General features: G+C 41.5%; 1 protein-coding gene across 1 annotated transcript in view; it reads right to left on the reverse strand.

Annotated features, from left to right (window-relative positions):
* Positions 1 to 1,868: 1,868 nt before the first annotated feature.
* ST18 (ST18 C2H2C-type zinc finger transcription factor) overlaps positions 1,869 to 25,798 on the reverse strand; it is a 62,049-nt gene continuing 38,119 nt past the window's right edge. The window contains exons 9-18 of the mRNA XM_063130710.1: positions 24,201 to 24,313; positions 20,506 to 20,568; positions 18,860 to 18,928; positions 13,214 to 13,276; positions 12,924 to 13,004; positions 11,635 to 11,856; positions 9,394 to 9,482; positions 7,262 to 7,365; positions 5,311 to 5,454; positions 1,869 to 2,009 (exon numbers count right to left, since the gene is read on the reverse strand). Coding sequence (XP_062986780.1) covers positions 1,869 to 2,009; positions 5,311 to 5,454; positions 7,262 to 7,365; positions 9,394 to 9,482; positions 11,635 to 11,856; positions 12,924 to 13,004; positions 13,214 to 13,276; positions 18,860 to 18,928; positions 20,506 to 20,568; positions 24,201 to 24,313 — 1,089 coding nt within the window. The remainder of the gene's footprint in view (positions 2,010 to 5,310; positions 5,455 to 7,261; positions 7,366 to 9,393; positions 9,483 to 11,634; positions 11,857 to 12,923; positions 13,005 to 13,213; positions 13,277 to 18,859; positions 18,929 to 20,505; positions 20,569 to 24,200; positions 24,314 to 25,798) is intronic.

A 25,798-nucleotide genomic window follows, 5' to 3' on the forward strand; every position in this document is an offset into this window, starting at 1 on the left:
TCCCTCCGGTCAGAGGCCTGAACTAACTGCATGCAGAGGGCTTTTGAAATGAGGCTGAAGGCCAGATGCCACCTGAGGGATGCAGGTTGCCCACCCCTGCTCCACTCACTGAGCTGTAGTTCAGTAGCTTTGCATACAGAAGATCCCAGTCCACATCTCCCACCAAATCCCTGCAGAGCTGAGAAAGACCCCTGCTGAAAACACCAAGAGCCCCAGCCAGTTAATACAGACAGTAGCCCTGATCATACAACACACTAAACCATGATGGTTAAGTGTTTTGAGCTAAACATTATGGCTTAGTGTGTTGTGTGAACCATGAATTAGTGTGTCGTGTGAACCATTCCTTACCATGGTGGCTACATAACCATGGTTCAAACACACTCACTAAGCACTTCCTGCAAAAGGGTTAGTGGCCTATTCATGGCTTAGCGTCTTGTCTGAATGGGGCCAATAGTGTACTAGATGGACTAATAGCGTAAGGCAGCGTACTATGCTCAAAGGGAGCTGCTGGTATGGGGTTATTTTCTTGGCTGTAAAAGTCCTATCAGTCTTAATGCAACTCACTTTGAAGTCAATGTGCTTGGAATCACAGCATTAGTGTATAGTAGGAGGAAAACCAATCAGTGCATTGCTACAGTTCGTAGGTCTAGTCATTATGCATTGCTCTTTTGCAACTTCAGTTCACCACTGTGGGAGTTGTTTCCCACATGTCAAAACAGAAAAGCAACTGCAGGCTTCTCAGTTTCTTCCATTCAACCTAGCACAATAATTGACATTTCAAGGAAGTCTTTTCTCTCTCTCTCCTCTTGGCTTAATTGTATGTACAAAATCATCAGCATTGGCATGCATTTTTCCAATATGAAATTATATCAATATTGGTCAACTGACCAATGTTTTTGTACAAGGCTCTGTACCAAAAATCCACAGGTCATCTAAAAGCCTACTATCACATTTAAGGGCGGAGTGGGGGAAGAGTCCCCCACCCCATGAATGAACATGAAATAGAACAAAAATATATCCGTCAATCTATCTGGTCTTCCCTTGAATGGTTTCAAACAATCGTTTTGTGCAGGCTAAGACACACAGCTAAGTCCAGTGCTTTGCTGATTGCTATATTTCATTATTGCTAAAAAAAATATCTCCAACTCTTCCAGCCTGCTGTGCTCAAAGAGATTATATTTCTCCACCAGAGGGCACCATTCAGCTTTGCATCCTTGGTTCTTCTCAACTTTCGTGCTATTGCAAACCTATTTCTTATTTTGTTAAAAAAAAAAACTGTTATAAAAAAGCAGGATGTGGTGAAAATAAAACTAGAATCACAGTTCTGTTATTTTGTTTCTTTCATAGTTTTTCTTCTTCTTCTTCTTCCTCCTGTACAAACCCAGCAAATTATTTAATTTACACTATAACTTTCAGTCTATTTAAAATCCCATTGGAAAATAAATTAGCAAACACATTTGTAAAAATATGGCAGGCTGCAAGAAACGCTGTTAAAAGATTTTTTTTAAAAAAAGAACCTCACACAAATCTTTGAAAATAAATTAAAAAAAATGTAAAAAAATAGTCACACACACTTTTTACATTCACTTTACAAAATGAAAAGAGTGCAAAACAACAGTGATGACAACAAAAAAGGTTTTGTACCGAAATAAATAAATATATTCTATGATCTGAGTCATTGCTGTTAATACAATAGTCTGTTATGTTTTCTGTCCTTTTTATGTCAGCTGGAAAAAAAAATAGTGCAATGTTGTAGTTGTAAATGCAGCACGGCAACCAATACTCCTAAGCAGTCCAGGTGCTCTTTGTGGATCCATCTAGAGTTCGCTGCTGCTGAATAACACCTGTTGCACAGCAGCCTCTCCGTCCTACACATGGATCCCCTTCACTGCCTGTTTGATACTTTCCAGCAGAGCCTTGCAGTCCGGGGAATAGTCCCGTTCCAGATTGCTGTACATCTCTGTGAGCGTATTTACATATGCTTCAAAATTCTGCTCACTGATTGGGCCCTAAATGAAGACAAAACACATTATTTATTATTTACAATCTATATATACTGCTCTCTATCTGAAGATTTTGGGGCAGTGAACAAATAGAATAAAAACAGAATAAAAACACCATTAAAAACACATTTTAAAAGAACAAGGTTCAGATAAAACCGCGGTCGGTCATTTAGGGAAAGTTTCTTGGAACAATAACGTTTTCAGGAGGTGCTAAAAGCAATACAACATGGGTGCCTGCCTGACCCCCAAAGGCAGGGAATTCCATAGGAAGGGGGCCACCACACTGAAGGGTTTTCTCCTGGTGGACTCCAATTGGACCCAAAAACATGGAAGGCAAATGTCAGGCAAAGAAGACACTCTGGTGGAGATCTAGGGTACCATCAGATGAGCATTTTATTGTTTGCTCATTACTGGGCACTCATGGATTTTTGTGGGTCCATCCTGCACACCTCCCACCCCTTCTTCATGTGCAAAAAAAGACCCTGGAAAATCTGGGTGGAAAATTGGGACAGAATTTACCGCTATTGCCTGCTGTGTGCAGGAGAAGCAGTGCGATAAAATAGCCCACTGAATGGGCCATGTGCACGTTGTTTATTTCCTCTTTCCTCTCCCTGAGAAAGAGGAAGTAATGTGGGACCAAAGCATGGGTGGAGAAGCGACGGTAAGGAAATGCAACTTCCCCCCATGTGATGACGCTCATATTCTGAGAAACATATTTTCACCCAGGGAAGAAGTCTCTAATAGGGGTAACATTCTAAGAAAGATGGATGCGGTGGAGGTATGTTCTGAGAAATGTGTTTTCATTCAGGGAAGATGTCTCTCCACAGAAGAGGATAGAGTCTTCAAGCCAGGGTAGGTAATCCTCCTCCTCCTCCTCCTCCTCCTTCTTCTTCTTCTTTTGGGAGCCACATGTCACAGTGTAGTGGGATGTCCTTTCCCCCCTCTCTGACATCCCTGCTACATTCCCCCTCCCCTCCCGCTCCCTTTTCCTCCTCAGCCTGCCTGTTGCCAAGGGAAGAAAATATGGCTTTTGTCAGTGGTCTGAACTAATCACCTGTAAAGAGCACCTGCTTAACTAAGGCCTGTTATTAGGATCACCAATTGACAGGGGGGGGGGGAAAGGCCTGGCCATTTAATTTTGTCTCTCTCTCCTTTGGAACCATTTGCAAAGAAGAAAAAGAAAAGAAGGAAAATCAAGGTCCTGCAGTCAGTGCTGTTTGTGCTACTCACCCTAGGTCAGGGGTGGGCAGCCTGCAGGCTGGATGAGGTCCTTGCAAACTCCAGTGCAGTGCCCTGCTATCACCACTGCTGCCGCCATGGTACCCAGATGCATGGTAGTAAAATCCCCAATGTGCCACCAATCTCCAGAAGCAACCCGCTATGGAACTCTACTATGGCCAAATCTGTTTTGCCACCAGTGGTAGGTGCTGAACCTGCAGGGCTTCCTGGAGGGGCAAAAATGCCCCCTGGAACTCCAGAAATTGTTCACCCCTGCCTTAGGTGACCAGAGAGATTTTAGCTGGGCTCCCTTCTAGAGTCTAGGCTGGCTGTGTGTCCTCTTTTACAGAGGACTATCCTCCGTTTGAAGGGCTGCCCTGTCCAAGTCCAGTTTAAGAAAGAACAGAACCATAAGAACTGTCTCTCATCAATGGCACCTGGACAACAGACTGAAGAGGCAGGCACACCAGTCAGCTGGTCACAGTCTTCCACACTTATGGAAGTTGGAGGAATCCATTTTGGGGAGTGGAACTCAGGAAAACTTTCACTGGCTCAGCTGTGAGTCAGTCTGACTTGGCATGCGAAATGCTGGGCCAACATGCAGATTTTCAGGGGAAGGGGATAAATAAATCGTGATTTGCATAAAATGGCGGCTGTAAATAGCGCAATTTGGGCAAAATGGCAGCCGTAAATGGTGTAATGTATTCAAATTGCACTATTTATGGCTGGGATTTTGTGCAAAACCTCCCTGATAAAGTTCCCAGGTGTTGGGAAGTGTTGCACAGCTTGGCTCGCTAATGCAAGCTGAGCAGGGTCAGTTGCAGGGATCCATCCGGCCTAAAAAGGGCTGGATTTCCCCATGACAGACAGCACTATCCACATGAAGGTGTTGCACACTACTGTATTTCTATTAAAATTATTTTTAAATATACATCTATATGTCTAAAATTAGCATATGCAAATTTTATGCAAATCACTATCCTCTTCTGTCCTATTTTTTAGTGATGCATTTCCTTTTTTCCCCTTTTTTTTCTTTTTTTTAGCAATTCATAAGTAGCCACCTAGACTTTCCCCTTCACAAAATCCTCTCTGGGCTCTTCTTCCAGACTCACTAAAGCCAGACTGCTGGAATAATGCCACATTTCTGCCAACTGGATGGGTGACCCAGAAATAAAAACAAACTTTTACTATCCTTGTGATAACCGTATATTTTGTTTTAAATAAACCAGCTGATTTCCATGTCAGAAAAGCAGGGGTAAAGAGTATTCAATGTTGATGGAAAATGCACCTTTTAAGATACCCAGTCTCTTATAAAGGTTCATGAGTGGCCAATGATTATACCATACTGCAATCACTTGCTAGAAATCAAAGACCTAATTTAGGCACACCAAGTGCTTGGGCCTATCTACTGAATTTGTTTGTTTACTTCCTCCCTTTGAACAAAAGAATCCATCTCCCCAATGTCATATCATAGGAGACTTTGAAGCTATCCCTCAATTATTGTTTTTTGTCGGGCAGCATGGGATGTTCTGCTTGTTGCAAAATTCTTTGAATCCAGGACACAATGGTCATGACACTCTGGGCCTTCTGTCAATCCTTCCTCATCACTCTTCAGAAATGGGGACTGAAATCCAAGAACTAGGTAACTAGTTCTCCACAAGATGTTGGTCTTCTGCTCCTTGAATTCTTTTGATTGGTAGCCTCAAAGGCTGACCTGCAGATTTTCAAAATTAGTTTGTGAGGTAAATTAATCCCACTGCGTGTGCCCAAGTCCTGGGTGTGCTCAACTATCTCTTTCGAACCTAGCCGTCAAATTTCTAATCTTAGGGGTTTATGTAAATGGACACCTAGATTTCCAACAGCTAAGTTTTCCCTTCTCCAAAAAATAACATTTTTCTATGCTTAAAGGTATGATCATTCTTCTATTCAGAATTTTTTGCAGGCCCTTTTTCATTATTCAGTGAGGCAGATGGATTGTGCAGAATCATTGTACATTTTGAAACTGATCTTGGTCAGACCTGCAATATGCCACCACGTAGCATTCTCCAGATTCCCAGAGAAACCGCCAAATTCCCAACCACAGACATACCATTTGTGGAAGCTGAATGTCAGCAAGGCTGGAGATGAGAGCTTGACTTAGGCCAGCCAACTCCTTCAATAGGCTCTCGTTGTTCTGCTCTATAAGTTTGTTCTCTTCTTCTATTGTTTTCAGATTGCTTTCCATAGATGTTATCTGAAATTGTGAAACAAATGACACATGGTCGTGTGAACAGGGGAGCTTTGGACCAAAATGAGGGACTGGAGAATCAGCCATGCCCAAAGTCTCCAAGATTCTCTGAGTTCCACCTTAAGGCTCAGACTACCTCACACCTGTTTTCAACGGCAATCTGTTTTTCTTTTCATTCGAACAAGAAAATGGCACATTTTGATTTGCACGTTTTGTAAATGTGCACCCAAATGTGCATTTTCCCTCCACAGACTAAAGCGTAAAAATGCATATTGGGGATGGTGGGGGGGGGGGGAGTGTGCATTTTTAAAGTGCAGATTTTTCTAAAGTACACATTTTGTCTGCTTGGGAATGGGCAATCTTTCTCAAAAACGGTGTTCCCGTTCATGGCCCAGTGTGCACACTTGAATTAAAAATGAAGCAAAATAAAATGCACGCGCTCCCCTTCCCAAAACACAACAGCCTACAACCCATTGCTCAGACGAGACAGCGTACAATAGCAGAACTGGGCAGAAGTGAACCTCAAGTACTTTCAGCTGCATGCACATTAGGGTCATAAGGCACTCCTAATTGGGGCAATCCACATTATTTCCAAGCCAGCGGCTTCTGCTGTTGTTTCACAAGAGAAACCATGTTTAAATGAAGCTCCACAGACAGTGACCCTGCTGGATGAAAAGAGCCTTGTTTGTGGGAAGTGAGTTCACAAATGGGTGAGATGGATGAAAGACTTCAGGCCTCAAGCTGACAAAATGGGGGGGAGGGTCAGCGCCTGGTTAAAAATAAAGAGTTTTGCCTTCAGGCAGGAAGGGAAGAAGCAAGCAGGCTGCTGTTTACATTGCTGTCTTTTTCCTCACAGCATCCCTGCTGACTCACTACAATAGCGGCAACCCTGACATTAGCTCTAGAGCTACTTTCCTGGGTGAGGTTATGTGGTAGAACGGCTGAGATTAGAAGCAGGGCAGAGTGGGAAAGCTAAAAATAAAAGCAGAATAGAAAATGAAGGTGCTCACTGTGCAACAAGTCATCATAATGTAGGCTGGGCATCAATTTGTTAATTTTTTAATAAATCTTTAAAGAGAAGTTGAATGGCAATATTAGTTATGGGGACTGAGACTTTTCTAGAGACTTTTCTAGATACTATCCATGTGTTGATTGCTTTGTTGACAGATTAAGGATCAAGCTATAGTCGGCTGATATGTTGGCCGATCTGATGGAGGAGGGGCAAAATGCTTCATTCTATTGATGTGACTTGCCAATAATAAGAAAATAAAGGTCATACTCTATGGTTGAGTTAGTAATAAGTATCAGTGATCTGGGTTTTCTGGAAGAGAATTTAATCAGAAAACTGTTCCAGAAAGCTTTCAATCAATGGAGATTTATCATGTTTATTTGACTTATATTTAGCAAACAAAATTAAAACAGAAAAAGTGGGGCGGGCGTGGGAGAAGGACGACATGTTTATTTTATGTGCTGTAGTATAAATCTGAAAAAGCTTCCAATAGCCGAAAATAGTTGTAACAAACATTTTGATGGGCGTGGGGTCAAGAATGCGAATGGAATTGTTTAAAGATATATTCAGACAAATTCAAATCTTGATTTGGAAATTGTCTTTTTATCAGAATATGTGTAAATATTTTCAGACATGACAATTGAATAACATATACTTTTATTATAGTATTTAAAGTATAGTATTTTAAAGGAGTAAATGAATCAACTAGTATTAATTTATTCACCATTCTTGGAACTACAAAATAGTGACAGAATAGTAGATATTTATTGTTGGGGCTCAGTTAAATGTTTTCTTTTTTTTTACCTGTGTCTGAAGTTTCATCATGTCAGCTTCAATTTTAAGGTTGGATTCATTCAGTTCTTTTATTTCTTCATCCAAATGTCTGATTTCCTCCTCATTCTCTAAACCTGCATGAGAAATTTAATGAACCAAGTCATGTGTAAAATAACACCTGCCTGAAGAGATTGGCAAATCCTAACCTTTGTCTAATGGTACATTATAAGACACTTCTCTTAGGTTAAACTGGTTAAATATCCATCTATTTCTCTGGTATCAAAATTGCACGTTTACAATTTAATTCTACACTTATCAGAGTCAGTGTCAAAGCTCTTATTATGTCACCTCGGAAGCAGAGAAGCAGCCATGGCGTTTGTTGCTAAGGGAATTCCAGGTGGTCCAAAGAGATTTACATGTGGCCTAACTGGATTGCTGGATGTTTTTTCTTGGCTTTCTGATGTGCTATTTACTTGTGCCTGGGTCCTGAGTAGAGTTTTTGTTCTGGATCCAATCTTGAAATGACTGCCCTGCTTGAGTATTTAATAGATAGCTTACAGCTGTTCAGAGCTGAGATTCTGAGGGCTAATCTACACACTACACAAAGGTGGCTTGTTAACTATGCAGTGGGTTAGCATTCAGCTAACATCATAACCCATGGTTCAACAACAACCCACACTGGGTGAATTAGCATGTTGTGTGAACCCAGCCACTGTGTTAAATAGCTGTTGTTCAGTTGATCCTAACTTCCTTTTTTAATCTTCAACTAAGCAGGCAGGCCACCAGTTTGGATCTGGACCAGCTCAGCTGGGTAGGGGAGGATTAATCCTTCCCATCCAGCCACTTCTCCCCTCTAAATTTATCCCCTCTCCACTCTGTGGAGGCTAAAAAGAAGAGGGGAAACTTCATTCGTGCCAACGGAGGTCCCTCCCCTCTTTTTAGACCTGCATGGGTATGGGGATTTAGCAGGGGAGCAGCTGGGTGGAAAGGTTTAAATCTCCCCTACCTGCCTGTTCCGGTCCGGATCTGACCAGCACCCTTACTTGAAGATAAAAAAGAAAGTAGGATCATCCACAGGTTATGTCTATAACACACTGTGCAGTTTAGTCCTGAGATGCAGCTATCTTTGGTAGCAAGCACAGTGTTAAACGCGGCTAAGGAGCCACATCAGCTGGCGAAGTGCTTCACAGCTGAGCGGTGACCAAGATGGGAGAGAAAGTCCTGCCTTTGCATGTAACCATTGGTACGTGGCAGTGAAGGAAGGAGTTAAATATCCATCCGTTTCTCTTGCTGATTAGGTATTTGTTCCTGGCAGGGGTGGAGGGTATCAACGTCAGAGAGTATGTGGGGGGGGGGGGGCTGTGTGGGGAAAGGGTGTAAATAGCTCATCAGCAACTGCACAGCTGCTTAGTGCTAACACGGATGCACCCCTTGCCTCCTTTGCCACCTTCTAATGGTTACAGGCAAAGTTAGACTTTCTCTTCCCCAATGCCAGCAGTTCCTATTAGTGAGCTTCTTCAGTGGTTGCTGCTGCTAAAGAAGGATTTGAATGCATTTGAGTGCACGGCAAAGACCAGCCAGAGGGTGTCGCTTGTGCTAATTTTAAGAAATACAATGAATACGCACAGGGGGCAACAATAAGCTTAGGAGGCGTGCAAGCAGAGGCTGGGTGGCTGTCTCTCAGGAATGCTACAGTCACCTCCTGCATCGTAGAGCCAGCACTGAGCAGGGGTTGGACTAGATGACCTCTAAGGTACCTTCCATTTCTAACATCCTATGATGTAATTTCAATTGCCCCTTGAAATGATTGAGGAGAATAAATAAAGACAGGCAGGTGGGGTTGGGAGGGATCAATCCAGCATTGGTATATGTTGAAGGGCAAGCCCGAGTCCCGCCCGTTCTTCAAATGAAAGGCACAATGAAATCATAGAGGAAAGTCATTTTTAAAACCCATAATTAAATTAATCAATTCAGTTTTAAATTTTGGTCCGGAAAGGGAGGGGCTGCCACTCTGTGTTCTAGCCCTTGCTTGGCTTGTGGAAGGTCCTCGGTTCAATGCTCAGCATCTCCTGTTAAGGATAGCCGGCAGGTGGGGGGAAAGAGTAGACCGGCCCTGCCTCCGTGTAATGGTGCCCTCTGTCTACGTGTTTGTATCTCCTTACCTCCATTTGCTTTCAGCTTGATGGTCATTAGCTCTTCTGATATTTTGCCCTTTTTTAAGGCTTGTGCATTCAGAGGACATCCAGACAAACTGAAAAGAGTAGGAAAGGGGACCTATATGAAAGTTGAAACACATTTTGATTGCTGCGTTTCAGCTTCCAAGGTCTTATCAGTACATTTTCTTGCGCTGTCTAAAACTGCAACCCCATGATAATGCAGTAACAATATTATTGGGGGAATAAGAGGGTGACCACTGAGTTAACCGGTTGTGTAGTAGCTAAAATGTCTCATTAGAATATAAGGAGAGCCATGCTGGCTCAGACCAATGGTCCACCTACTCCAGAATTCTGTTCACACAGTGGTCAACCAGCTGTTAACCAGGAACTTACAAGCAGGACATGGGTGCCACAGCACCCTCCCACCCATGTTCCCCAACAACTGCTGAATATAGTAGGGGTGTGCACTTCGCCCTGGAATGATCTGGTAACCGCAAACATCCATGGAGCATTCCACACACAGAGATTGTGTGCTTCCCAACCCATCGATTAATATCAGAGCGGAGACGTGCCCAATCGGAGCTTCTAAAGTCTCCAGAATTATCCTGCTCTGTTTGTGTGTAACTCCATATTTGGAAGACGCTGAGTGGGGTGAGAGGTAGCTTTGATATTGACTTCTGTGGCTAACCAATAGGAATAGCCACAGCAGTGTTCTCCTCTAATTGCAGTGTTCAGGGAAGTGGGAAACGCTAACTGGCTGCTGATTCAGGGAGGGAGAGAGGGAGTGTGTTTCTGCTCGGACTCATAGAAGCCAATCATCTACATTTCCACAGTGTGAAAGTGCTGCTGGGCTGGCTGGTGAGTGAGAAAGCTTGCCAGGCTCTTTATTTTAGTGGCTGGGTGCAGGGGTGGGTGTATGTCGGTCCAATAGATTTGGAGGGCACCAGGTTGGAGAAGAATTTTGTTTTAAAAAATCCTTAAAAATCAAGGCATAAATCAATCTAATTCAAACTTGGTGGAACTAAAGCGCTCCTTAAGAGCTATCACGTTGCCAAGTTTTATCTCTTTATCTTTAAAAATCAGGGAGCTGTAAGCATTTTTGTTAAGATCAGTTACCCAAATAATGAACAGATCTTCAAGGGTAATTCGACAAGGTGGAGAGAGGGGGAGGGGCTCTGTAATCGAGGCAGAGAATCACCTTTATGGAGCTCCAGATTGGATTTCAAGGCAGAGAAGACCCACTTTGCACACCCCTAGTATTTAGGCCTACTGCTCCTGATACTGGAGGTAGCATATAGCCATTATTGATGCCCTTCTCCTTCAGTAATTTATCCAACCCCCTTTTCAAAGCCATCCAAATTGGTGGTCCTCACTACATCTTGTGGTAGGGAAGTGCATAGTTTAGCTATGTGCTGCTTCAAGAAGTACTTCCTTTTATCGGTCCTGAAACGCCCATGAATCAGCTTTATGGGATGACCCTGGGTTCTAGTATTATGAGAAAGGGAGAAAAAGTTTCCCTATCCACTTTCTCCACACCATGTATAATTTTGCACACCTCAATCATGTCTCCCTTTAGCCTCCTTTTTTTCCAAGCTAAACAATCCCAGCTGTTGTAACCTTCCCTCATAGGGGAGATGCTAAATAATTAGCCCCTTAATTATTTGAATTGCCCTTTTCTGTCTCAGAGAAGGGAATGGTCTCCAGTCCGCTTGCTGCCACAGCCCCCATCTTCACCTCACTGCTGAATTGTGCATAGTGAGTGTGCTTTGACAGTGGTTGTTACCAGAGCAGAAGTATTAACTCAACCCCAAGCAACAGTGCAAATCCTGGATCGGTTAGTGTCAGAGGAACATGAACTGTTCTTTTGAACCTAGCAGCACAACAACTCAAAGAATCAACTTGCAAATGTCCATGAAAATAATAATTCAGCAATCAGGTGCTAAGCATGTTTTGCCCTTTTAAAAGGATTTTTAAGGCTAAGCATATACAGAAGGGGTATTTGTGGATATTCTAGCTAAACACGTGAATAGTTGGACAGCTACAATAAAACCAAAGACATCTTGAAAGATCCTGCACATCTGTCACCCAGGGGAAATGTGGTTAATTCAGGACTCATGCAAAATCTAAGCAAGTTTCTTTTCCCCTGTCATTTTAATAGCTTCAGTTATTACATTAATACAGCTGCATTAGATAGTGCAGATATTCGTTAAGATTTAAAAGAAAAGGAGTAAAGACACAAAGTGATACCTTCTGTGGGTGACAAAAACGTTATTAACATGACCCAGCCCGTTGCAGCCTGGCAAAGGACAGTGTGGCAGCTCTTGCTTGTTCAGTTTCCAGGGCAGTGAAGACCCATTGAGAGGATTCTCCTTCTGTCTCTTGGCAGCCATAGGACAACCCGAAGCAGTGCGATGAGAAGTGTATTTACCTGATATGTGACCTTGGCCATCACAGCCTAGCACCGGACATCTACAGAAGCACAGTGAAACTTATTATTATTATTTACTTACTTCTACAAAAATCAGGAAAAAATGTCCTTGTAGCAACTACAACAACTCAGGCCTTAGCTAGACCTAAAGTTTATCCTGGGATCGTCCCGGGTTCATCCCTGTTCATGTAAATGACACACAGGATATCCTGGGAGCAGGCAGGGATGACCCTGGGGCAATCCCGGGATAAACCTTAGGTCTAGCTAAGGCCTCAGAAAAAATGTGCTTCTTGTAAATACAGCATGTCCTTTTAAGACTACTATCCATGTTTAGACAGAAAAAAGTCCTACAATTCCCAGCATGCCCCAACTAGCCATGCAACATTAGGGAAGAAACACACAAAATTTAAGCATTTCTTGTGCCAATCACATTTGTCTCCTTTGGCAGACTTGCAAAGTGAGGTGGAATGTCATATGTGTATACAGAATAGGAACACCCATGTTTAACAATGCTAGACTGGCAACCATTCAAGTTTAATAGCTTACAAATAAAAAATTCTACATTTGTTCCGGATTTTGAGCAGCACAATCTGGTGTGTGTGTGCGTGTGTGTGTAATATCACAACTAGAGACAATTGAAACAGTTGCACCATTTCACTACTTCATTAGGGCTTGAACACTAAGGGCAGAATCCTGTGCATGTTTCGACAGAAAAAAGTCCTACAACTCGGAGCGTGCCCCAACCATGCTGCCAATTGTAGGACTTCTTTCTGTCGAAACATGCACAGGATTCTGCCCTTAGCTCATTAGGGCTGGAGAGCTTCCAGGGAATTAAGCAGTCAAATAAACTCAAAGGTTTCACATCTCCTTTTGCTCCCAAGGTTTGGAAGATTCCCTCATTAGGCCGAGCTGTTGAGTTGCATCCTATGGATTATTTCAGGGGCAGCACAGTTCATGGCCATCACAAAACTATTCTTTGCAGGTGTAATTTAGCTTTATTGTTAGGAGACGAGAGGATATCTGGTAGTGAAACTGAGATAAAGCTGAATGGTCCTTCTGATGTACCAAATCAAACAGTGAGGAGTAAGTGCTTTGCCACCCCACTTACTTAAGTTCTGGGTCTTCTTTTTCTTCCTTGGTAGGAGTCACTTTGAGACCACCTTTCCTGGCTCGGGGACATCCAGACAAGCTGAAAGAAGTGCACAAAGCAGAGCCATTTATTTGGCCTTTGACATCATTTTCTAGGCTTTTAGGTATTTGTATGTGCAAGTGCATGTGTGTGTGTGCGTGTGTCCATATGTGTGCATTCATGCAGCCCCTGACACCCATGCCAGCATCATACGTGGTCCTTAGGGCTGAAAAGGTTGTGCACCCCTAGAATAAATGTTAGAGTCTTACCTTCTATGTGAGGCATAGTTTCCAGTCACATGACCAGAGCCATCGCATCCAGGAGTAGGACACCTATGAAACAAAGTACAAAGAGAAAAAAAGATGATCCTTTGGAACTAATGACCCTTCACAAAATTTGCTAATTTAGGGAGATTTTGCATAGGGGCTCCCATCATCCTGGTTAGGAACCTTGGTGTACAACTGGAAATACAGGAAATATCTAGGGAAAGAAATATATTTTGTTGTACATGGAGACTGCAAATGGAGATTGAGACATCTGCACAGACCGTATGGTTTTCCTAGTCAGTTATTTAGATTACTGGATGGGTGGAGGAAATAGTAGCAGCATTGCTATTTAGCTTGCAGGAATCAGATATGCTGAATCATTGCATCTGAGATTTGAAATATCTTTATGGCTCTCCATAGATAGATAGATGTTTTTTCTTCAAGTAGCCAAAATGGAATATTTATTAAGCAAAGAAATCTAGTCCTTGTACACTCATATTTTTCCCCTTAATGCAAGGAATGTTATAGTCTGGCTCAAATGTATTCTGTATTTCTGACCTGACAATAGAGCTATCCATGTCCTTATCACTGTACCTTCATGCAGTAACTTAGAGCAAACACACAACGCACATGCGATCATCCTAAGAAATGAATGACTTCACATAGAACACACTCTGTAGGTTCTCATTAAGGCTTGCACTAGCTGTACACAAAGAAACTGGTGATGTTGCCAAAAGTCCTAATTACCTGGTTCGGAATACAAATTGAGTCTGCTCGAAATGCTTGCCTGTATACTAGATTCAGTGCCATTTCTTTTATCGTTTCCCTCCAACTCAGACTGTAATCCAAGCCAGAAAAGAAGTTTAGAACGGCCTCTTTGGCACCATCAGGATTCAGGTGCCCTAGGAAAATTATATTTCCCGGTTCCTTGGCACCTGGGACACTAATGTTACAGTGTTCTCTGTGCCAGAGATGTTGTGAGAGGCAGGGCAGGTGGGCCTCCGGTCAGATCCCCTTCTCTATTGTTGCTGTTGCCACTTGGCAATACCAAGCAAGTAGGAAGGGGAAGAAGCACATGGTGGGAGGATCGTGGGAGGGGTTGGCATTCAGAATCTCGTTGCATTCCTCGTTATCTCCGGATTCACTTTGGAACTCGAAAGGTTTTTCAGTTAAGGTGTTGTTTTTTAATTGCGGGAATTTGGTCCACCCCTTTTAAGGGGAAAAATGAAACAGATGTGCATTTCAGCACTGGGCAGTGCTGAAATATGCATCTTTAAAATCCTTCAAAAACACACACAACCCCATTGTTTAATAAGGAAAAAGGTTCACAAAATAGTAGGGGATTGCTGTGGAAGAAGAAGGTAGGCTTACTTATTCCCCACGCACCCAAACACACTTTTTAAAAGGGTTTTAAAAGGGCTACATCGGCACTCTTGGCCTTCATTGGTCTGGTAAGTCAGTGCAAGGTTTTGTTTTGTTTTAAAACCAATGATAAATTGAAATGGTGTAAGCCTAGGAGGTGGTGGTAGTGGTGGTAATAATTAATTAATTTATTTTATTTATTTATTACATTTTCATACCGCCAAATAGCCGAAGCTCTCTAATAAGTCTGTTGCTTATCAGTAGCATTTTCATAGGGTGTATCCCAAAGGTTCCTGCAGCGCATCCACCTTGTACACAGTACTCACTGTTGTAACCAATCCACTAGTAGGGGTGGAAACTGTCTATACAGCTGGAAGTCAGGGGAAATATGATTAGCTCCCTAACAGAAGCGCTGCCCTGAGGAAAGATGCCTGCATTCCTTGCCACAAATTAGTAACAACTCTGTTACAAATTAGTAAGATGAATGCAGAATTCTGTCCAGCATCTTTGGAAGCCTTGACCATCCAAGCTTCTTCATCAGCCAGAATGCTCCCAAGGATAACTGGGTGAGGGCTTTGCCAGCCTTCTTCTTCAATCACAAAGCCAGATGCCCAGATTACTGAGGCCTCCTTAAGTACCTGTGTTTGCACCCTTTTGTTTGTGACTCGGGCTGTGTAATGTATAGACTCATCCGATGATTTAATGCTTCCCTCAATCACATTCGGAGGGGGATGTCTAGTGGCAAAGGATAAAAAGGAAAGATTTGCAGGCTTGGTTTGGATAAACACATTTGAAAGCTCAGTCCAAGCACTTTGATTTAAAAATCAGACCGGGTATTTTGTGAGACCCAGCTTTCTTGCAAGACTTGAGATTTCCAGCTGGCTTTTTAAAAAAACTGGAATGTTTTCTTTCCCAGTATTATGGTAAATCCACGTCAGGACTTGGCTAGCAGTAAGATCCCCTCTCCCAAGTGACACCCACTGCACAGGATAGGACCGCTCCCAATTTCACTTGGCCAGACACCATCTGGGTGTCTGTTCTTGCACCTCTGATTCCCTAACTCCTGGGGATTCCATGTGATAAATGTAACTTGACATTGAGCTCTTTCAGATGGGGGAAAATTGTGTTCCCTTACCATGGCTCTGCTTTCTGCATCTCTTCCGCTTCTGCAACTAGCTGTAATTACACAAAGAAGAGAGCAGGAAGAGAGCAGCAACCACCTGGCTTGTTCAGCCTCAATGCAGTGGTATGGGACAGCACCCTCTAGTGGTCATTTGATAGTGCAACTTTGCCTGTACATGGCAGGAAAACCCGACAAATATTGATTTATCCCAGAAGAGTTGGGTTTTCTGAGGTTTTATTTTTTAGCACTAGAATGAGAAAATGAAGTGGGAGATGCACAGGAGGCTGATGGTGTCATCAGAATGACCTGTGAACATCCATGAGTGGCCAGTAATGAGCATGCTATAAAATGCTTGTTTAAAGAAGCTCTTAGTCTGGAACTCTGGCTCTGAGTGCTCTTTTCTTGCACACCCACCTCCAATGGACTCTGCCAGGTAAATACATCTTTGCCTGAGAGAAGTCTTCTCTTTCTACTTTCTTCCTGGACTTCCAAATGATCCCCATGACCTCCCCCTGTGCTCAGAGACAGAGGGTGAGGAAGGAAAGGTCTCTCTCTCTCTTTCTCTCTCCTTTCTCCCCCATGGTTTCTCTTTCTCTCTTGCCAGAAGGGTGAACATCTGCAGCATGATCTAAAACTCTGGAAGATCAGGTTTGTAAATAGCATGGTCTACCAACACAAGGGCCTAATTCTACACCAAGCAGGATATTGCACTATGAAAACAGTATATAAAAGTCAGGAGCCACACCAAGCAGGATATAGTGGTATGAAAGTGGTGCATGGTATGTGTCAAAGGGCCCATACTGCTATAAAATATTATTATTATTATTATCATTATCATTATCATTATCATTATTATTATTACATTTACTGTATATACCGCCCCATAGCCAAAGGTCTGGGCTCCTGCTTTTTGTATACTGCTTTTATACTGCTTTCATAGTGCAATATCCTGCTTCATGTAGATTAAGCCAAGGTCTGGCAGGGACATGAGAGAGACGGCCTTTTCAGTGGCCACTCCCAAGCTTTGGAAGCCCTTGCCGAGGGAGACTAAGTTGGCCCTTTGTCTGTTGCCATTTCACCGGCAGGCAGCCAAAGTTGTTTTTATTCAGGGAGGGCCTTGGTATATAAGCCCGTCTGTTGCTGAAGGGGGTTCTCTTTATTGGTGGGGTGCTCTAATTTGTTAGGTTTTCTTTATTTCTTTTATTGTTGTGTTTTTAATTGTGTTTCTTTTCTGTATTTATTAAATTTTAATTAAGATTTTTGTTTTTCATCTGGATTTAATTGTTAGCCACCTTGAGCATCATTCTTTTGGCAGAATGTTGGGATATAAATTACATAAGTAAATAAATAAGGGCACCATGCTATACATCTTTAGACAGAAAAAAGTGCTACAACTCCCAGCATACCCCTGTACTTTTATTTATTTATTTATTTTGGACTAACCATGCATAGGATTGCACCTTAAAAAAAAATTATTTATTTATTACATTTTTATACCGTTCTCTGGGCGGTTCACAAAAATTAAAACCATGTAAAGCATAATGAAACAACCAACAGTCTAAAAACACAAATACAAAATACAATAAAAAGCACAACAAGGATAAAACCACACAGCAGAAATTGATATAGATTAAAATATGGAATTAAAACAGCAAAGTTTAAATTTAAGTTAAATTAGGTGTTAAAATATTGAGAAAATAAAAAGGTCTTCAGCTGACAACAGAAGGAATACAGTGCAGGTGTAGAAGTAGAGTTAGATGTTTTCCCTCCAATGCATGGAGGTTGACAAGGATGACAACGAGGTCAGGGATGGATGGGGTGGAGCTAGTGTGTTTATTCCCATACACACAATTCTAATTGCATGGGGGATTAGAATTAGGGTGACCATATGAAAAGGAGGACAGGACTCCTGTATCTTTAACAGTTGCATAGAACAGAGAATTTCAGCAGGTATCATTTGTATGCATGCAGAACCTGGTGGAATTTCCTCTTCATCACAACTGTTAAAGCTGCAGGTGCCCTGCCCTCTTTTAAACCTGGTCACTCTAATATAGCTCCCGCACCTTTAACTGTTGTGATGAAGAGGGAATTTCACCAGGTTCTCCGGAGTGCCTTCTACAAACTCCGATTGGTGGCCCAGCTATGCCCCTATCTAGACAGGGATAACCTGGCTTCAGTTGTCCATGCTCTGGTAACCTCCAAGATAGATTACTGTAATGCACTCTACGTATGGCTGCCTTTGAAGACGGTTCGGAAGCTTCAGCTTGTGCAAAATGCAGCGGCCAGATTGATTTCAGGAACCAGAAGGTTCGACCATATAACACCTGCTCTGGTCCACTTGCACTGGCTGCCTGTATGTTTCCAAGCCCAATTCAAGGTGCTAGTTTTGACCTATAAAGCCTTACACGGCTTAGGACCACAATACCTGACGGAACACCTCTCCCGACGTGAATATACCCGGTCACTACGTTCAACATCTAAGGTCCTCCTTCAGGTGCCTACTCCGAGAGAGGCTTGGAGTGTGGCAACGAGAGACAGGGCCTTTTCGGTGGTGGCCCCCAGACTATGATCTCCTGATGAAGCTCGCCTGGCACCAACACTACTATCTTTCCGGCGCCAGGTTAAGACTTTCCTCTTTGCCCAGCATATGGCAGCACATCTTAATCACCTACATGTTTATTTTTTTTAACAGTTTTTAATGTTTTATGTGTGTATGTTCTGTGTTTTAGAATTTTAAATTTTGTATACTCGTTTTTATCTTAATTTTAGAATTTCTGTAAACCACCCAGAGAACCCTGGCTATGGGAGCGGTATATAAGTGCAATAAATAAATAATAAATAAAATAAATATACAAATGACACCTGCTGAAATTCCCTTTTCTATTCAACTGTTAAAGATACAGGAGCCCTGTCCTCCTTTTCATATGGTCACCCTATTAGAATGCCCAAACATGATTAAGGACAGGAAATATCCCTGAAAATATTTGTGATTTTAAATAAATAAATAAGCCTGAACAAATAAATAAGCAATAGTCTGTGCTGTAGAATGCAGAACAACCTTACTGGTTCCTGTTACTAAATAAGCAAACTGAGTTCCTAAAGCAGTAGAAGATGTCAAAAGAGTAGCCATCCATCCCCCACCCTCATTTGGAATGAAAACTCACTTCAGCTCTTGAGAGTTGGCCGCCATCAAAGATTTTAATGTCTTGTCAGCTAATGGGCAGCCGGACACACTAAGGGAAACAAATATCAAAAAAGGCTTCCTTGAATATGCTATAGCAAAATAACAATAAAAATATGTGACTGCTATAAAAACTTTTAACATTGAGGGGAAAGGACCAAAGAGCAACTATTTGTAATCAGTCAGAATCAGCAAACCCAACTGTGGCATGTTCTTCCCAGAGAGATCCACTGGCATCCTCACTTTAGACACCAGGAGAAGATCTTCCTCTTCCAGCAGATATTTAATCTTGAAACTGTTCTCTGATTATTAATGTTATTGCTGGTTCTTTAATACTCTTAATGTGTTTATTATTATTATTATTATTATTATTATTATTATTATTATTATTATTGCTGTTGCAAAATTATTGTAATTTTATTGTTGCTTTGGGCTTTTATAAACCATCCCAAGAGCATGTAACAATTGAGCAGTATATAAACTGAATAAATAAATAAATACATAAATAAGCCTGAACAAATAAATAAATACATAAATGTGCCCTTTTATAACCATACACTAGGTGCTCAAAAGCCAGTTCTGTTGGCCCGTGCAAAGATTTCAGGCTGTGAGTGCACCCTCCTTTGTCTATTTATTTCTTTACACCACCCAGTAAACAAAGCTCTCTGGGCAGTTCATAACAATCAATACCATAAAATGCAAACACAATAAAATCTATCACAAAAGTTTAAAAATGCAGTATAAAATACAACTAAATAAATAAATAAAACCTAGCAGCAGTGCAAAACACACTAATAGTTTTAAAACCGAAAGACTAAAATGCTTGGGAAAATAAGATCTTCACTGGTGCCAAAAAGAGCACAATGTAGGCACCAGGCAAGCCTCTCTGGGGAACTTACTCCACAACTGGGGTGCCACAACAGAAAAGACCCTCTTCTTAGTAGTTGCCCACCTTACATGACTGGCAGGCCAAAATGCTGTTCTCCCTGCCTGACAAAACAGAGGCACATCTCTGGGGAGAGGAGAGATTGAGAGGAGCATTCCCACAGAGATGGCACATATGATGACTGAATGAGATATTTTATACACTAGCCCTGGGGTAGGAGATAGCACTGCAAAAGGGTGAGGTGCGCTGGGTGGTGATGTTTACGGGGATAAGAGAGATAGTCATGATGGGAAGGAAAGGAAGAAAAATTACAGGCCAAAATGGGACATAATAGCTAAGACTATAGCCAGTTCATCCTTCCTGGAATATCAGGTTTTTCTCCCACACTTCCTTTTTACGATCAATTAGCAGAGTGAGATTTTGAAGGACAGAAATAAAGGCCAGCCAAAAGCTGCGGGAAGGACCACAAAAGCAAGATGGCTTCTCACCACCCTTACTTTAGTGTCATGTGGTCTGAGTCATTGGCTGGGACCGACTAACTTTGGCCACTAGAAGAGAGCGCAGAGGAAAGGTGACTCCACATAAAAGAGATGTGGGAGGAGGCAGTCTTTCAGGTAGTCTGAAAGGTAAAAAGCCAGCAATTTACAGTATATTGGGCTTTGGTGGAAAAATAGCTAGTCCTGTTAAAAATTCCATAATCGCATTTCTGCATTTTGTTATTTGCATTTGCTTTTTTCTTTTACCTGCGGTGGGAGGCATAGTTTCCTGTCACATGACCGCTGCCATCGCATCCTGGTGTCGGACACCTAAGGAAAGGAAAGGAAAGGAAGAGAAACTGAACACATACACTTACAGGAAACCTCTCTTATTTAATCCTATGATAACTAGACTAAATACAACCTCTTGCAAATTGTGTGGTAACTATACTGAATGCACGCCTGGCTCCCCCCCCCCCCCGCCGCCATCCGGGTCCAACACCCATAGTTTTGTATGCAGTGCACCAGTGCACATTAGAGTGTGAAGGAATGTCAGTGTGTTCACAAGAATCACAGAAAATGGCTGTGGCTCTCCATGCTCCAATCCCCAGTTCATGCTGATGTTTCTCCAAGTTGTTGTTGTATGTCTGCATGCAGAATGGTGCTGGGGGACGAGGCAGAAGTCTGCTTACAGATGTGAACTGGCCCTGTCGCTGTCTGAAATGGTTCTCTTCATGATAGTGCCTCTGATTGGTATTATGATAGTAAAGATGAGTTTGAACTACAGCAAGTTTGGATAACTCTGTGGAAATCGAAGCCCCCCTATTTGCTATAGATCTTAAAGTTACCAATGTTTGTGCATAACTCAAATATATCTCATTAGAATATGAACAGATTGCATATATGATATCTCATGAAGTATGTTCTTGCTTACGAAAGCTCATGCCATGATAAATTTGTTACTCCAGAGGGGTAGCCATCCCAGAAGTGTAGCCATGTTTGTCTTTTGCAGCAAAGAGAGAGAGAGAAAGAGTCAGTCAGTCTTGTGGCACCCTTTAAGGTGCCACAAGACTTTTCAATGATACGTGGATGGCATTTAGATGCCACTATGAGATTTAGGGTGTAGACAGGCCAACTGTATAAGCAGCTCTAAATACATGAATAAATGCAGTAACTATTTTGCTTTCCTGTGGTTGTAGAAAACACTTTACTAGTTCATATTGTGATTAAGTAAATGTCTAGTTAGTTACAGATTGTTGTTGTTTTTAAACCCCTCCAATTGAATGTAAATATATATATGAAATTTTGTTAATTATTGTTTATAATATTTATTATTTATTGATTTTATATATTTTACATATTTAAATAATCATAAACAAAATATATAATCATAATGTGCATTTCAATATTACTATCAAATCATTAATAAAATTAAATAATAAAGACAGCAACTATTAAAATATTTCCATTTAAAAGTCTAAGTTAAGGTAATTACAAATTAATCAGGAAAAAACAGATATGAACAACCAGGTCTTAAAGCTCATTTAAAAACATGCAACAAGGTCATTAAGCAAGTCTCCTGTGGGAGGGAGTTCTATAGTGAGGGGCCACCAATGAGAAGGTCCTGCGTCTTTTGCCCTTCAACTTGATGGATCTTTGAGCAGGAGAGGCTGACTGTAATGGCTCTTATGGGTATAGGTGTTCCTTCATATAACCTGCTCTCAAGCCATTTAGGGCTTTAAAGCTAACAAGCAGCACTTTGAATAGTATAGGTTGTGGAGTGTGCACCTGGATTTAGTCTTCTTGCTATGTACTCATATGTGATATTAAAGGCTGATGTAATTTCCTGATGTGGATGGTTTAAGTCCACCAAGATTCTCTGGATGCATTTAGATACAATGATCTCAATCTAACAAACTATGATTTATTAAACTGAGAATGGGCATTGTGCCCATCTACTTTGTTCTCACTCCATTTTCTGATAAAGGGGTTAAATCAGGGGTAGGCCAATGCGGCACCTGCAGCCACCTTTCTTAGCACCCACCAAGGTGCCCTCCCCCTCTCATTTTTAAATTTCTTTCTTTCTTTTAAATAACAACAATTCTTACTGGAGCTGGGACTACTTCAAAGCAAAGTGAGGGCCTCTAGCTCTTCCCATATTATTTCCCCCATGAGTGCCTCTTGGCTACATGTGGGGCTCAGAGACATTCTTAGGAAATGAAGAAGGCAGGTGGCTGCAGGCCAATGTTTTCCTCTGCAGTGCGCTGAATTTGTGGTGGTGCCCAAGACAGTTTCACAAATTGCCAAACATGCCTACAGGCACAAAAAGGTTGCCTACTTCTGGGTTAAACTATTTCAATTTTCTATACATTATCCACTAATGAGTTGCATTTCCCCTCCATTATCTTAGAAAATCTATGGAGAGTGAGAATGTTCCCTGTGTTTAAGCTTATATATTGACTGTCAGTACTTACAAAATGCCTTTTTGCCCTATATTAGGCATTTTAACCCTGGACACTGTTTTCATTCATGTCTTTTGAAGGAAAAATATTCTGTTAATCCTCTCAACATGGACCCCAAAATAATATTTTAAAAATAGACACAGAGCACACAATATTCTTTTAAGTAGTAGTATATCATTGAGACAACTTATTTTATTCTGAGTCTTACAGCTGCTTTGGTATAATATAATCATTGGTGAGGCCATTAATATTTCAAAATATGCAATCTGTATTTGTAATGAAGAAACTTCATTGTAATTGAGCCTCAGAGGTAGAATTTTTCTTGACAATTGCTACTGTCATTGTAGGTCCTTCCTCATGATGGAGCCATTTGTATTGCTCACTAACTACCAATTCTGCCGGTGGATATTTAGTAAATGTCCCTTGCCCTCAGTGTTACCTTTAGAGCCTTTACGTAGTGACACTTAAGTGTTTTTGAATTAAATTGTGTAGCCAAGCACATTTTGGCTGCCCATCAGCATGCAGTGTGCGAAGCAAGGCCTATGGATGCTTTAAAATTTCATAAGAGGTTTGTAGTGATTGTTAAGAATAAAGAGAAGCAATTATGTCCAGTTTAAGATTAAGGTGGTAAACAGTGGTGTGAATCCTGAGAATTAATATCACACAGCAGAAGATCTTTAGAAAGATAGTAATTTTTCATTGGCAAAGTTATTGGTTCCCCCCTCCCCCCATGAACGTTATCAGTGTTGTGTTCTTGAAAGAGGCAAAGCTAAACTGTCAGTGATCTGTAAGAATGAATATAATATGGGGAGCAGCTATTTTATTTGAGTTAAGGTATGCAGGGTCAAAGTAAACTTGGCTCATGGGAACTGTAATATTGAGAGGCAGCTAATGCTTCTAAATCCAGAACGCAAATACCAGACTTAAATCTGGCATCAACTTGTTGCTGCTGAATAAATGAAACAATATCAGTGTTAAATGGTACAGAGTACATGGATCCTATGAAACCTAAGGGAGAGCAAAACATACCATCCTGAGGGTGTTATGCTTAAAGGGCTGCTTTATTAGACACCAAGCTCTACTTGGACAACATGAACTTCTGCAATCGATTTCACTTTTGGTTTGCTTTATTGTGTTCCCACAGAAATGTGCTGTACAAACAGACCTGCCTGTAGACTGACAGCTAGAGCTATAGCAAACAGGTACAACAAACAGACACGTTCTTGTGTGATCCAAACTTCAGCAAGCATGTCTACGAACTGCTTGTCAAGTGTTCCTACCTGGAAGGATCTTGTACTTAGTGAAGCAAAGGAGAATATTGCTGCAAGTCTACCCAGATGTTTCAACAAAGGCACTAAATAGGAAAGTGCCTTGGCACCCATAGCTCTGCGCTATGCAATGGGCATGTGGTCCAGGTTTTGGACGTCTGGAAGATCAGCTTAGAGTTCTCAAGGCCATAAGGAGATGGGTTGGAAAATCTTAAGATATTTAGTGACTTACGTGATCAGTTCCTTTTTGAGATCTCTCGAGTGCAGCTTGGGTTTTGGACTAGGGACTGAGACATCTGAGTACTTTTTTTCCTCTAGACTTTCAGAACAGAGCACAGGATCTTTCTGAAAAAAATAGAAGAGACTGTTATTCTGATGGGTTGCTATATTCTACTCAGTACTGGTAACTGGAAAACGGTCAGTTGATTCAGAGAAAACAGGTACCATTGAAAACAAGCTTACTTCAAAAGCAAAACTAGCTTACTCCCAATGAAGACTTGAGGGCTTTGACCCACAAAACTTTTTAAAGAGTCAAACTAAAGGTATTTCTTTGACTGATTTAATTTCTTTCTGTATGGGGGAAAAACAGCAACTGGCATATTCATAATTGGATGATTGCAACATCAAATAATGACTTGAAGGGTTAGACCAGTCATCACAGATCAAACAACATCACTAGGGTTTTTGCCAGCTCAAATACAGTACTTTCTCTGTGGAACACGTTTATATATTCAATATCATGTGACGTGTTCTCTATGATGAATGTATGAATGTATACATGCAAGGCATGTATGAACCAGCTCTCAGACCCAATGAATTAAATTCAAGCACCCTAGCTTCATTGTGTTCCAAAAACTATCGTTGTTAGGCATTTAAAGGATGCATAAGTAATATTAAGAAAAAATGCAAGAAGCCCTCACAGTGTAAATGTCTTCAAAGATATCTTGGGACAGAAAGTGGCCAGGATCCACAGCTAGAATAAGGTGAGGACAAGAACTTGCACGGGTCTAGTAGGATGTTTATTTGTGTTTATTTGTTTTATTTTCTTTCAACACCAGACACCCCACCCTCCCACCTCCTCCAATTCTGTTTCCAAAGCAGTCTGCCTGACTGCACTTGTGTACGTGCATGGGGTGGGGGTAAGAAAATCATTTTGGAAGCTCAAGTAGTGCACAATTCCTTGGATCCTTGCCAGTCTGCATATTCCTACATGCACACAGGGAACCCACCCCCACCCCCAACCACCAGAAAGAAACAAAAACTAAAACCAAATGAAATTCCATTAATGTACAGATGGACATTTATATTGATTTTTGCAAAGACCAGAGCATAATGGCAACACGAATAACAGATAATAGCATCTGGCACTTTTAACATTTTAAGCCCTGAAATCTTTGGAGAACTGACAGTTGAACTAAACTGACAGCTCTAGCTATTTCTCAGCATTTTCCTTTTGGAAACAGTATGAGCCTTTTCCAAATTCAGGATTACTATATTTTTTTAAAGGGGCATCTGGACAGGCCATTTCTCAGTGTGTGATGGAGATGATATTTTCTAGAAATGACCAACACAACTGACCAACTGTTGTGCATATGAATCAAATAGCAATAATTTAGAAATGGATACAATACTTTCTTTTGCTGAGGGGCAGCTGATACCCTTATGAGTCACTAAAGCTTTGCTTCTGAGACTCCTGCCTGTATCCAGTATTATTTGGAATAAATGTCCCTCTGACATGGATCAGAGACAAAATTAATCAAGTCGAAATATATAGGACTCCAGCCTTAGCTAGACCCAAGGTTTATCCCGGGGTCGTCCCTGTCTGCTCCC

Source organism: Elgaria multicarinata, chromosome 7 (genome assembly GCF_023053635.1).
Source record: "Elgaria multicarinata webbii isolate HBS135686 ecotype San Diego chromosome 7, rElgMul1.1.pri, whole genome shotgun sequence".
Lineage (NCBI taxonomy): Eukaryota > Metazoa > Chordata > Lepidosauria > Squamata > Anguidae > Elgaria > Elgaria multicarinata.